Here is a 14,069-nt window from a genome sequence, read left to right on the forward strand (position 1 = left end):
TCAAATGCACTGTGCTGTTAAGCCACTGGCATATGAATTCAATAAATGGGGCAAGAATTAAGTTGATTCTATATAAGCACAATCCATCTCCTTAGAAGTTGAAAAGAGCACCATTAAGTTAGTAAAAAGAAAAAAAAGTCAAGACTCTCCTTCCAGTCAGCCTAAGTCCCTGTAGCTCCCACCTGGAAATTATTTAGGAAACAAACAGAAGTTTTAATTCACATTTCAACTGTAGAAAGAGAATTCTGCATTGCTGCCGGTACTATACCAACTGTACTTACCACTGCTCAGCTTTTACATCCTGTGTTATGTTGACACAAGCAAAACGACCAATACAGAAACAGAACTTAGTCACCAACAAGGATGTGGGCCACACGAGAGTTATGATGGTACAACACACTATTCCTGATACAAGTCTGCGAGATGTATGTTGAAGAACCAATTGTTAGCAGAGTCCATGTAAAAAGCTTCCAAATGTCTTACTGAATCTATATTACTTGTGCACTGAAGGGAAAATGGTGCATGCAGACATGGAATACCTGGTTATATGAAAAGAACTCTGCCATTAATCCTAGTCAACCTTATTTCACCTGTCTGCCTCAGCCTCTTCATCTACAAAGTGGTGATAATTGTACTTACCCATGTCTGTAAAATGCCTCAATATGAAACACTACAGAGGTAAGCCACAACAGACTATTTCATATTCTTGTGGAAAATGGGATGAGAGGTTCAGCTCAAGCCATTCCCAATTTTTTTCCCCAAGCCTCCTTCATACCAGACACACATCAAGGAACAATCACTGGGGCTACAAGTGTGTTGCAGGATAAGAAAACTGTGTTAGACAATAAGCTTTCACCCAGCACTTTTTTTTCTTTTCTTTTTTTTTTTTTTTTTTAATATGCAATCTGCACTTGTGACACATGCCATTTTTTCTTCACAATTCACATCCAGAACAAGAGCAATCTATATCTACTGCCAATTTCACTCAGAAAATGAATGAAAGATGAAAGGAATGAAAGGGGAGTGCAGAGATATTTCATTGTCTATACTATTTTTTTATGGTCGATACATGGAGATGGAAGGTAAATCATATGAGAGTAAAGACAGCAGGCAAAGGTTCACAGTACAGAAACCAGTTTACACAACAAAGTCACCTAAGAAGGTTTAACGAAAGAAGAGATGATACAGTCCAGGTACCAACAGTCAGACTTGTAGCATGACCACAGTAGGCCATCTTATTGATGTGCATTCCTGTGTCAGTACAGGCAACAATCTTACCTACTCGGGACAGAGAGCATGCACAGAGAGGTTGTCAACGAAATCCTGCCTCTGACTCCAGGCAAAGGAGAAACAGCATAAAAGCCCATATCACCTTCATAAAGGGGATGACCGATGTCAGACCCCTCATCAGAAAGCCACCAGAAACCCATCTCCATGCTCATCTCTAGCATGCACTTGCTACAGGCCTATAACTAGTGATACTGGCTCCTGGGCCCTTACCTGCCCTGAAGCTCCCATCTGAGCAGCTTGAGCCTGAGCTGCTTGCACTGCTGCTGCTGCCTGCTGCTGCTGGACCAGCTGAGCTCTTACCTTGAGTATGAAAAGAAAGAAAAAAGTAAACATACATATCTGATTAGGGTATGACACTTCTGTTTCAACTGTATTGACTCTACTCATAAAAAAGGGTGTGGAGACAAGATCAGCTTCACATACATACTCCAGAGTTTTTGAGCCTTCTACATGAAAACAAGTTCCCCTGTTTCTAACATTTAGAACAGTCTTCCCATAGACTGTGCACCCAAGATTCAATGACTTCTTGTACCTTCTTCCCTGTACTACCAGGTCTTCCTATGACAATAATAGATACTTCAACCTTCTGGCAAACGTAGTTAACCACGTATGTGTTGATTTCCCTCAAGCACACTGTATTAAGCACCTACCAATGACCAGCATTTCAAATGTTTATACATTCATTATGACTGTCAGTGTGATGTATATAACATCTAACTACTCCTAGCTTAGCTGGTAGGAGCACAAAGTGGATGTATCAACTCATCCATGGGGAGTCAATATTTTCTCAAGTGTGGTTGACACTCCACTCCTCCCCAGCAAGGCCCAAAGAAAGGCAAGTCTTGGAATTACATCTGAGCTTTTGCTCAACAGCACGTACGAAGCCCAGAAAAAACTGACTAATGCAACAGTTCAAAAAGCTGCACCATTAAGAGGATGACTCAGCAAGAGGTTCAACTGAGTAAAACTATTGTCTTGTCCACATTCTCTTCAAGGCAGGAACTACTGCTATCTTAAACTTTGACCAAAACATCTAAACATGGCAGCAGAAGCAAAGCCAGCATGTTAGAGAGCCAACACTGGCTCCAGTCACATGCGGTAAGCACTTCAAAGCACTTGCTCACGTTCTAGAACAGTTAACATCATGGAGGTGATTTTTCTTTAACCAGAGTTTGTTTCTTTTTTTCACTTGTCCATTCAAGAGTAAGACAAGAAATTATTTTTAAATATTAGCTGCAGAAATGGTTTTCACAGATTTCCAGAAGTCCTACTCTTAAGACACAAAATTGTTCTCTACTGGCACACCCAGACATAAACCTTTAAACCCTCCATACTCATAACATGTAACTACAGATCTCTTCACAAGCTATATTTTTTCCTATTTCATTATTAGCAAAAGTCAAAGATTTTTTTTTTTTTTTTATTTCTTTAGAGGATCACAATGAACCAACAATCAGCTGGTCACTAGTCTCCTTACCTGCATTGCTTTTAATTGCTGTGGTGTAAGAGTAACGGGCATAACCTGACTAGGAATTTGTCCTGAGATTGCCTGTGGCTGAGATACCATGGGCTGGGGTTGAGGCTGCGATTGTGGTGGAAGCTGAGACTGTTGTGCCTGAGCAACCTGTTGTTGTTGCTGCTGTTGTTGCTGCTGCTGCTGCTGCTGTTGTTGCTGCTGCTGCATCTGTTGCATCTGCTGTTGCATTACTTGTTGAGGTGGCTGCTGCTGTATCTGTTGTTGTGGTATTTGTTGCTGTTGTTGCTGCTGCTGCTGTTGCTGCTGCTGTTGTGCCTGCATAGCCTGTGCTGCCTGCAGCTGCTGCATTTGGGCAATTCGCTGTAGTTGTTGCTGCTGCTGTTGCTGCTGCATCTGAAAAGCAGGAAAAGCCAGGCTGCTAAAGCTTCCAGCAATGCAATAGCAGCCTTATTTTTATAGCATAAACCAAGAGCAAACAGAATCCTAATACATCGGGCTGAGGTTTTAAGTCCAAAGGGAAAGCCCAACCCTTTCATCCACTCACTCTTGGTGTATCTGAACTCTACATAGTGCACATCCCATGGTTTCAATATTACAAGCTCGTCTTGCTACTAAAACAGTTTTCAAATGCAAAGATGAAGTCCATCAGCTCCTCCTGTACAAATGAGCTCAGAAGCACTTCTTTAAACCAACCAGCCTGCATCAGCACCACTGTTTACCAGAAACCACACAAGAGCATGACAGCTGAAGTTGCCTCTTCTGCTTTGGTGCCTAAGGCTGATACATATATATGATGTGCTCAGCACACATTTTTTAAAGTGGCAATGTGTAATTCACACAACGACAAAACAGCCACTATTTCTAGAGTAACACAAGGGCTTTTAGTTCTTTCCCACACCCCTGTTCTTGTTAGAATGAAAGACTATGCTGATGTTTATAAAGAGAAAGAGACATAGGTTTTAATTCTCTTGCTATGAAAGAAGAAAGTAACCAAACAACTGTTAAGCCTTTCCTCTGGGATGTGACATATTGTTGCCAATTAACTTGCCAGTCTAAACTGAAGTCCTACCCTAGAGTGGAAATGCATTAGTAACAGGCAGAGCTGATATTCAGTACTTCCAGGCAAGCCAAGCCTCACTTGACAAGTAACTGAACATCGATCACCTCAATAGCCATTGTAATTGTTTGTCATCACCTGCTGTTGGTTTTGCTGCTGCTGCATCTGCAGTTTCAGCATGTGCTGTTGCTGCTGCTGGACGGCTTGCAACTGCTGTTGTTGCTGCTGCTGTTGCTGGGCTGCTGCAGCTGCTGCCGCCTGCTGCTGCTGGACCTGAAACTGTTGTTGCATGGCTGACTGCTGAGCCTGGAATTGCTGCTGCTGCAAAGCCACCTGCTGCTGCTGGAATTGCTGCTGCTGCTGCTGTTGCTGCTGAGCTATCTGCTGAAGCTGAAGTTGGGCTAAAAAGAAGGTAGACTGTACTCAAAACATGAGACCCAACCAGTGCGAGAGACAGTTACCCAGTATAATTCATAATAATTGAAGATAATCCCTAAAGTACATTAATGTTCTTCGTGAGCAGCATATACTTCTGCTTCCTCAAATGGATGAGGCACATTAACAGCAGAATTAATGACACTTCCTACTACCAATCTCTAATTCTCACTGCCTATATTGAGTCAGCAGCCTCAATAAAGAATGTAAAAACATGCAGGAGGAAATATGCACAGAGGTCACAAGCAGGAAGCACTGGACCTATGGAAAACATAGGTGCACTGTACAAAAACAAAGTTCTGAAGTTGACATCTTGTAGGACAAAAGAAGCATTTGCTCCTACAACAGCTAGACTGTTCCTCACTATACTAAGGAAGACATTTATGCCATCAGGTAGCAGTATTTGAAATCAATTCTTCCTGCAGTTCACTTGGCTGCTTTAGCCAGAAGTATGAAATCTCTTCAGCACCCTTTCCTTGTGGAAAAGAGCTACGTCCTAAAAGGCCGATCTAACAATTTTAGTGGTTGAGGCAAACTGAACACTTACTCTGCTGAGTAGCTGTAGAGACACCAGGCATACCATGAGGGGCCATTCCCGAGGTTCCAGGAGGCTGCTGCTGCCCTGGGAGACTCATCTGTTGTCCCATTGGGCCAAGGCCACTCATCCCACTCATCGGTGCTCCTTGAGCTCGGGAAGCCATGCCCATTCCAGGCGCCCCTGCTGGGGGACCTCCAGTTAGATTCTGCAGGGCATTCATTGGATCTACAAAGAAAATAGTTACCAATATGCAGCAGCCATGCAATTGCCTCCCCAAAATCCTCTTCTCCACCATCCACCCTCTGAGCTGTCAGCTTAAGACCATGACTAGGTCCAATAACCTGAGAATCTAACATTCACTCCTCTGCCTGTAAGACAAGAGGTTTCTGGCACGTCTTTGCCTCTCTGTAAATAGAGTGGAGATTATTTAAAGTACTTCAGATTCGCAAAGTTCCAAATAGATTCTAAATACATTAGAGAAAAGGAACTTATTAGCCACCTCTGAATTTATATGCAAGTCAAAACAGGCTGCCAACAAAACTCCATGACGATATCCAGCTTGTAACCTCAAAAACCAAGAAGAGAGTCCCACTGTGGATCCAATTAGCCTCCTCCTCCTGAGGTCAACACGGAGAAGCAGTGCTCAGACCAGAGGAAGACCAGAGGAAGTACTCCGCTATACAGTTCCCCCCCAACATCACATTTATTATGCAGTGAATAAATTCAGTGCCTTTCAAGACGATTGTTATAATCTGAATCCTGGGCACACAGAAAAGTAAAATCAAAGCGGGAATGGTAATTCAAGAGGGCAAAACACAACATGGGGTGCAGAAGCAATATTAATCAGGTACAGAATGCAATACCTCCTCTTTCTTAGGAATACTTATAAAATAATTCCAACTGTCTAGGCTGGATGTTAATCAATCACAGACACTGCATATTTAGCCTACAGGGGGATAAAACAGAGGGTCATACTATGTTCCTAACAGACAACTACTGTAAGAACTAGCACAGAGGCAGAAGACATGATCAGATCTAATCTCAGTCAAATGGCAGAGCATGTACACTCCACAAATGCTTGCCTCTCATGCAACAAACACTGAGAAACCCAAAGCTGGAAAAGGGGAGAAACCTGGGCTGTTCAGCGGATTATTTTCAATCACTCTTGTTCTTTCAAGAATCTTAGTGTTGTGAGCTAACAAAAGTACAAACGGGGAAAGAAACAAATTTCCTGTTCTACATCCAAAACACTGTCCATGCCTGTCACCCTCATTTCTGAACAACTCCAAGACTATTATGCTACCTTTCCTTTCCTCTAGCAGCATTTAATATTCCAGCTAGGGAATCCACAGCCTTCTTATTCTTAGTACACCACAGCCCTGATTTCTAAGCTGTTCAATTTAGAAATGGGGGGCAGGGAAGGGAAGGGGGGGAAAAAAAAAAAAAAAAAAAAGAAAAGAAAAAAGAGCTCTTACCACTGACTGAGGCTTGAGATTTCTTATTGTCTGCAAAGGAAGAACAATTAATTGCCTTTGTTAATCTTGTCACACACATCTGGCCCTTCAGATATACTCTCTACAAGAAATATATTCACATAATAATTTAAAAAATAAAAAAACCCCACCACTGTCTACTGTAGTTCTAGCAAAATACATTAACCTAAGCCAATTTGGTAACCAGAAAGCTATAGAAACAATGGAAAGAAAGCAAAAATACAGGAAGAAATTAGGAAGGTGGAAAAAGTAGTAAGTTTTAAATAATTTCTCACTTTTCTATTATAGATGGATGTGCAAAAGAAACAGTATTTAGAAATTAAGCATGTATATTACAGGAAAATTTTTAAAGCAACCTGTGAAGAGTCACATGCAGAACCACACACACAAACCCTAAAATTTACTTTTTTTGGGAGGATGGGATGAACAGTCCCATTACTCAGAAGAAAAACCAAAACAAAACAATTACTTACGAATATCTCGAAAATGGATAATAAGTCTGGCCACAAGAGAAAGATATTCCTCCTAAAGATGAAAATTAGTATTTTAGCATAGGGAATAAAAACATTGCAAACATTACTTTCTGGTTCTTCAGTATTCTTCCTCAACACAACAGATTTTACTTTACAATGTCTGTGGGCTTTTCAGAGCAGTTCAATTGCAAGGAACAGACTGTTCATTGACTAAGTGATAATATTTTTACTGATAGGTCATTGTGGTCCATGGTACAAGAAGGCCAAGAAACCACAAAATTCCCTAGAAAGAACCTCCATGACAGTCACACCAATAGGATCACAATACATGACAAGAATTATAAAGCAATACATCCATTTTCCGCTTCTTATCCATGCTAATTCCTTTTTCTTAAAGATTGAACCTACTTTCTTGGTACACTGACTAACATATGATAGAAGTGTCAGAAGTGAAAAGACAAATATTCTTTGCAGCATTTTATTAGTGTGCTTCATAATGCGTAAAAGAAACTGCACAGGGCTGAGATAGCCCTCCTGCCCATGAAACTACCAACTCACCAGTGAGGATGCCACCAGCAGGCATAAATTTGTGACATCAGCATTATAAAGTTTCACCAAGACAAGTTCCATCTCAAACATGGCTTGTTTGGAGACAGCAACAATATCCAATTTCTTGTAACACAGCTTCAGGAAAGAAGTTTCTATTTTGGTAGAGTCTAGAATTGTACATGATAACCAGACTTTCAGAGAGACCAGAGCACTTCCTTTGGTCTTACTCTTTGACGTAGCCTTTTCATCGATATCTTAGTCTCTCCTGACCACCAAACTGGTCATACAGAATGGTGCTGCATGGTAGACAAAGGAAATTCTATGCAATTCACTACACACAAGTCTTCAGGTAAGAATTAACTGTGGTCCCATATACACATTAAATGCTGCAGCATCAGCAAAGCTGCCTTGGGCTGAAGTCCAGTTTGATGCATATATTGGATGCAAAACACCTCACTTCCCCTCAGGGTAAAAGGAGCACATATAAATAAAAAAATTTTGCATAACTAGGTACTCTAAGCAGAGACAGTTAACTAAGTACATTGGGTCTGCTATTTCTGTGGGTTGTTCCAAACTTCTTTGGACACACCAGTAACTTCTGGAAACAAATACAGATGCTTTACCCTTGTTTTGGCCTTCATAAACACATGACTCTCCATATCTTTGCTGGATTTATTATGCGCAACACCAGCCTTCCTCATAGCATCATCACTGAAAAAAAGAGGAAAAAACAAGCCTGGGTATTAATGGAGGACATCAGAAAATACTTTCTGTAATTAGAAATGTCTGTGAAACAGCTTTTTATCCCCCTCTCATTTATAGATTAAAAAAAAACAAACAAAAAGACCATCCTTAAAATTGCCACCATTTAAAATTCCTTCAAATAATGGAAAAAAGCCAACTAATTTCTAAAAGCCAACAGAACTATTCTTTCCAGAAATTCAAGAACAACTGCTAAGCAAGTCATTATTTTTACCACCTGATGTATTATTTTGACAAAATACCAGGACCTGTTCATTTGAGGAAAGCTGAATGACAGAATTAACGTAATCCGTTTGGCGAGCAATGCGCTTGAGCCTGCCTAGCGTCAGGCATTTCCAAGAGAATCCTCTAAACATAAGGTGGAAGAATAAAAAAAATTTTAAAAAGATTGCCTAAAGGCATAGAAGTTTCACCAATGCGTGAGAAGAACAAGTAGGAGCATTGATCGGGGCAGAGAAGACCAGATGTGCAGCGATGTGCAGGGCAGGGAAGGGACAATCAACATGAAAGCAGCAGGTGAAACAGTAAGATGAAAAGAAGGCCCTGTTCATGGAAAGTTGAGAGGAAGAAAAAGAACAGGTTTGGTAATAAAAAGCTTTCAATTCCCTTACTCTTCTTTCCCATTTACCAGCCAGAATCACAGGGACTTGCTGTCCTTTCTCCATCACACCTCTAGTAAATTGGATCTAGATCTGCCCTCTGGATGGGATATTGAACATGCAAGATGAAAAGTTTAAAAAAAAAATAAAAAAATAAAAAAAAACATCCCAACCCCACAGAAAGCCACACACTGCTAAGGTCATGGGGTGGAAAAGAAGGTGAATTCTCAGTACATCAAAAAGTAGCAAGCAATTCAACTGTGACACATGCAACAAGACACCCTAAAACAAGGAGTTTAGTCAAGTGAACAGTCCTATTCAAACCCTCCAGGCATTCTCATTCTTGGAAACATTTCACTTCACTGCAAAACCTGCTCTGTTTTAAAGCAGCCTAGCAGCTACAGTCTAAATTCCACAAACAAGTTACCAGGAAATACTTTCACCTTGTAATTAACATCTCAGCAACTCAGTTCTCAGTAACTGCTATTGCATGAGCAGCTACCCTACACTAAATGCATGTCAGGGTAGTGATCCCTGAAAAGTTCAAGCCAGTCTGAAGGGGGACTACTGTTTTCTTCCCCCTGAATTTCTACCACCCCCCATGCAGCAGGAACGGTGCTTGCACGAGCAGTAAACTGGTTCAGCTTCCTGAATTAACTCCATAACGCAGTCACATAAGTGAGAAGAGCAGATGCTATAGCCTTAAAATGCAGGAGCTTTAGGCTGCCACAACTCACACCCTTACCTTGCAAACTAGTAGCATACAGCTAACCTGCTGTAGCCTGCAAAGTAGAAGACAGTAGAACATAGCTACCTGCTGTAAGGCTCTCTCAGAGTAACTTGTTCGTGTGGTCTGGCAGACACTAAAAAATGCTGTTTATACATGAAGGTTACTTAAAGGAAAGCAGAATCCAAACATAATGCAGAATAATTATTCCTCCATGTGTAAACAAGCCTTAAAGTGAGCTGCTCATAAAGGAGCTCTGCTGCAGAGGAAGAAGCTATATCCAATTCATTATTGACACCTCCCTTTTTAACGCTTTCACTTTCAGAAAGGCTGCCTCTAAATCCACATTACTCCACATTGTGATCCACATTATAATCCTCCTTAACTTCTCAGTCCCATCGTACAATGACAAAGCCTCTCATTTTAAGAGCAGCAAGAACCGAGCAGGCAGAAAGACAAGAAAAAGCAGAGACAAGTAAAGGAAGTAACATTTAAGTAGTACTTAGTGGCTGTGATCAATGTGGTATCAAGAACTTGGAAAAAAATCCAGAGCAAAGAATTTATCTACTTTTATATATAATCTACATGAAAGACATTTTATAATGACTACACCTGCATTACCAATAACGTCACTCCAAGTGCTCAATTTCATATCTTTTAGCATTCCAATAAAGGTTTAGACTAGGAGGAAAAAAAACTCCACACAACTTGTTCTTTGTTCACATACTCATCTTGCAATCAACACAATATTTACAGTAAAAGACTGGGAAAGTCACTAAAAAAAAAAAAAAACAAAAAAAAACCAAACCATAGCTTTAGCACAGAGTTAAGGATACCAAATAATGTATCATATCCTTGCAGAACACCAAACTCAAGAAAACTCTGAAAACTAGATGGTACCAGCCAATTCAACCTTCATCTGCCTCATAATCACTTACTAAACGCATCATAAGATGCGCATTAAAACTCTGCCTCTTTCATTTCACGCAGAACAGTTAAAGTTGCGGTTTCACAAGATGAAGCATTCAACACCAAGACCAGCTTCAGGAATTCCCCCTCCGTTCCCAAGAAAATTGTTTCCAGCCCAACGACGTGCAACTTCTCACTCTGGCCAGCTGATCTAGCTGAAAAATCTTGCAAAACACGTTCTCCTTCAAAACTATACCAGCTCCCCTATCCAGTTCACACCATGACTGCATGAATCAGTTGTTCCAATGACACAAAAGGGCAATGATTTCCAGGGCCAACACCACATTAAGCTGTGTAACATCACCAAATGCTGTTTCGTGAAATAGACTATCTGATCACTGTAACAGTTCAACAAACCTTTCTTGATTAAAACAACAACGGGGGGGGGGGGTTTCAAAAAAAGTGTGCTGGTAAGCTGTTAGCCACATCTATCCCCATTACATGGTTTAAAAACCTCCAAGTAAACACCAACAAATTCATTAAACTTTCATCACTTGATCTTATGCACGTGATGCTGTCCCACACAATATTTCTGTTAGTTACAGCTTGGACATAACAAAATTCATCAATAGCAGCCCTCACTGCAGGAATACCCACATAACAACACAGATCAGCAGAAGACCCAAACCAGGAATCACTCATATTATTTTATTCACATTTGCTGGACAGAACACATAAAGGCCTGAAGGGCCTCAGTCCCCAGAATGCTGCCTTCAGCTACAGAGGGAAAAGTAAAGGACCATCCAGCCTCCCTAAGGCCTTGTTCTAGTGTTACTGCAGAACTGGAAAGAAACATAACGAAAACAACTCTTCCCACTACACACAGAATCACCCCTTCATAGCTTCACAAGCATATCCTCCAGCAGAAGTGATATCCTCCAGCAGAGGTGACTAGGTAAGAAGCCGCCCCTTCCAAGTTGTGCCAGTACAAGCTTTAGGCTGTGCCATCAGCAGTACTGAAGAACAACTAAGGTTATCAATAACCACTTACCCTGAGTTATCTTTAACTTTGAGAGATTTCCCTATCACGTTCACTGCATAGCAACCCAAACACTTGGAATGAAGAGGTATTGCAAAGGCAGTAGCTTCTTCAGTTTACAACTGTGCCAAAATTAGCATTTATAAAATTAATCCCTCACTTTCTACAGTCCCAGGAAGGGAGAAGCATCTGCCTTCTTGGCCTTTTTTGCCTGAATTCTCATCGGACAACCTAGGCTGGAGTATAAAATTAAGGCTCCTTTATGAACTGGTTTTGTGAAGTGTATCACAGAGAGCAGTAATGCAGATCATCTTTTCTCCCTACCCCCTCCACCCCCCCAAAACTTCAGCTGATCCACTAATCTGCCTGCTTGTTCCTCAGACTCCACCTCTACCTCCTTCCACATGCTCTCCACATTCCCATCCTTATTTCTGTTCACACATGCTCTTTTTTCTCATTCAGCTGAACCATTAGCTAAACCTATTCAATCTTAAATCAGAACATACTTACCAAAACTTCAAGCAAAAAGCTGAACACAAAATTAATGGTCTGTCACCCAACTTACACACCTTTTCTGCACTCTACATGATTCCCTTCTAACGTAGCCTGGAAGTAGCTTGGGGCAGCAACTGCACACAACCACGTATGGAGTTTACCACCACACAACCCAGTTTAGACCTGTCCTTCAGGCAACACCAACATTTGAAAACAATAATATTAAGGAAAGGCCTTTAGAAAGGAGACTCCCAAGAAACCAGTATGTGCCTGCTTCCTGTAAGGGGCAGAATAAAGGGGTACCTCCCTGGCCTCAGTTATCTAAGCTCAGGCTTTCCTGGATCTTGTAACAGTATGAAAGTCCTGCTTGGACCTGCAGTCACACAAGAACCTAATACTGAAGGGGGCTTCTCAGGTCATCAAATGCAGTTTTCTCTCAAATGATGATAACCAAACCATACACATTGACCACTGACACATTCACTAGGATACCTATTCCACACAGCAACCCTGAAACGTTCATCGACATAATGTCACTTCAAAAAAAAAAAAAAAAAAAAAAAGCCTAAACCACCCCCCAACTTAAATTCAGTGTTGTAAAGGAAACCCAAGGGTAAAATCCAGAAGCTGTAACAAGGCACTCAACATGACTTATGTGAATGGTTCTGTACGTTTAAGTTAGCTTTTAAGACCAAGTGTTAATACTCATCTTGACAAATAAATATCGGTTGCTATTTGCAGGATGAACTGGAAGATATACACACATGTAAAACTGTATTTTTGTAACTGTTAGGAACAACCTTCCCAAAAATTAAGAAAACTTTCATATGATTCAGATTCACCAGATATTTATTTTAATTACCTCCCTCTTTCACCTACTACATAAACCTCACTAATGGCAAAACTGAAAGCTTATGGAAAGAAATAGGAACTTGTTGCATACAGAGCTCAAGTCTTTTTAGCCAATATATTGCTTCTATTTCTCATTCAACAAACCTATCTATTATAAACTCCACTTCTGGCTAGCTTCACTTTATTCCAAGTACCAACACGAAACCAAGCCAAGTTGTTTTCAGATATCTAGCACACCTAGCAGGGGAAAAAAAACCAAACAAACAAAAAAAAGAAACTCTGTCGTGGTCATTGTGTGCTTATCCCAGTAATAAGTTTGCTTGCTTTTTAAACAAGACAGTGAATACAAACAGATGATGTATACTACAAAACTGCATGGAGCGCAAGGAACATCGCTTTACAGACACAATCTTAAAAAAAAAAAAAAAAAAAAAAAAAGAAAAAAGGCTACATCAATACAGCTATGACAAAAAGCACACAGATCATACACAGGCATCTGCACACATATGTAAAAGACAATAAACTGAGGACATTTTATTTCTACTTTTTCATCACACAAATTAGAAGTTTAAGATTACTGTCATCTCTTCATATGGCATTAACCTTAAAGTTAAAAAATAGTCAGTAGTTTTTTTAATCTCTTTCTGTATGCTTCTATTGAAACATTTATCAGCATTGTTTCCTGCTCAGAGAAAAAACAGGCAGTTTGCAGGGCAAACACAAAACCAGACGTTTATTGCATTATGGTTTGTATCTGCTTACTCATATTTATTTCCTCAAAGTTACACAGCATTTGAGGGCACTTTTGTTTCCTTGTTTTGATGAAGCAATAGAAAAGGAGGAAAAAAAAGCAAGAGATTAATCTAACAAGATTAATGACTTTGCGGAAGGTTTAAAAAGTAAAACATCAGTTCTGAGCACTGAGAAAGGTTGCATGGCTTTGACAGACACACATTTTTTTAATGAATACCATAACAGTTTGCTTCTGAACCAGCACTTTAAGTAAAGCCCACAGTCAGGGAGTAAAACCACATGCAGTCAAACAGCATACTGTTTACGTGTCATAAAAAAAGACAGTCTGTTTTTAAATATTGATTCTTATAGGAAACAAGGCAAGATCAACTTTTTCAAGCACACACAAATAAGGATTTCAACATTACTTTAGAAGCATTGAACAGTGCTTTCACTTCTGTAATAACCACCTTTCGCAGGGTAGAACAGCCTTCCAGAAAATAGAAGAAACATGCAGAGCAGCAAAGTAAATCAAGTAGAGCGATTGTTTTACAAAGGACAACTGAAAAGGCAACAAGCTGACCTTTACATTAAATCACCAACGTTTTTATTTCGGTTTCGCCCTAAAAAGTCAGATGCAAG

At 40.3% G+C, this 14,069-nt stretch overlaps 1 protein-coding gene across 4 annotated transcripts in view; it reads right to left on the reverse strand.

The window, feature by feature from the left end:
* Positions 1–14,069, reverse strand: part of MED15 (mediator complex subunit 15) — a 30,278-nt gene that overhangs the window by 15,611 nt on the left and 598 nt on the right. For all 4 annotated transcript variants that reach the window (XM_049804919.1, XM_049804918.1, XM_049804917.1 and 1 more), the window contains exons 2-8: positions 7,936–8,023; positions 6,764–6,815; positions 6,273–6,302; positions 4,807–5,022; positions 3,963–4,225; positions 2,768–3,160; positions 1,501–1,590 (exon numbers count right to left, since the gene is read on the reverse strand). In XM_049804919.1, coding sequence (XP_049660876.1) covers positions 1,501–1,590; positions 2,768–3,160; positions 3,963–4,225; positions 4,807–5,022; positions 6,273–6,302; positions 6,764–6,815; positions 7,936–8,023 — 1,132 coding nt within the window. The remainder of the gene's footprint in view (positions 1–1,500; positions 1,591–2,767; positions 3,161–3,962; positions 4,226–4,806; positions 5,023–6,272; positions 6,303–6,763; positions 6,816–7,935; positions 8,024–14,069) is intronic.

Source organism: Accipiter gentilis, chromosome 7 (assembly GCF_929443795.1).
Source record: "Accipiter gentilis chromosome 7, bAccGen1.1, whole genome shotgun sequence".
Taxonomy (NCBI): domain Eukaryota; kingdom Metazoa; phylum Chordata; class Aves; order Accipitriformes; family Accipitridae; genus Astur; species Astur gentilis.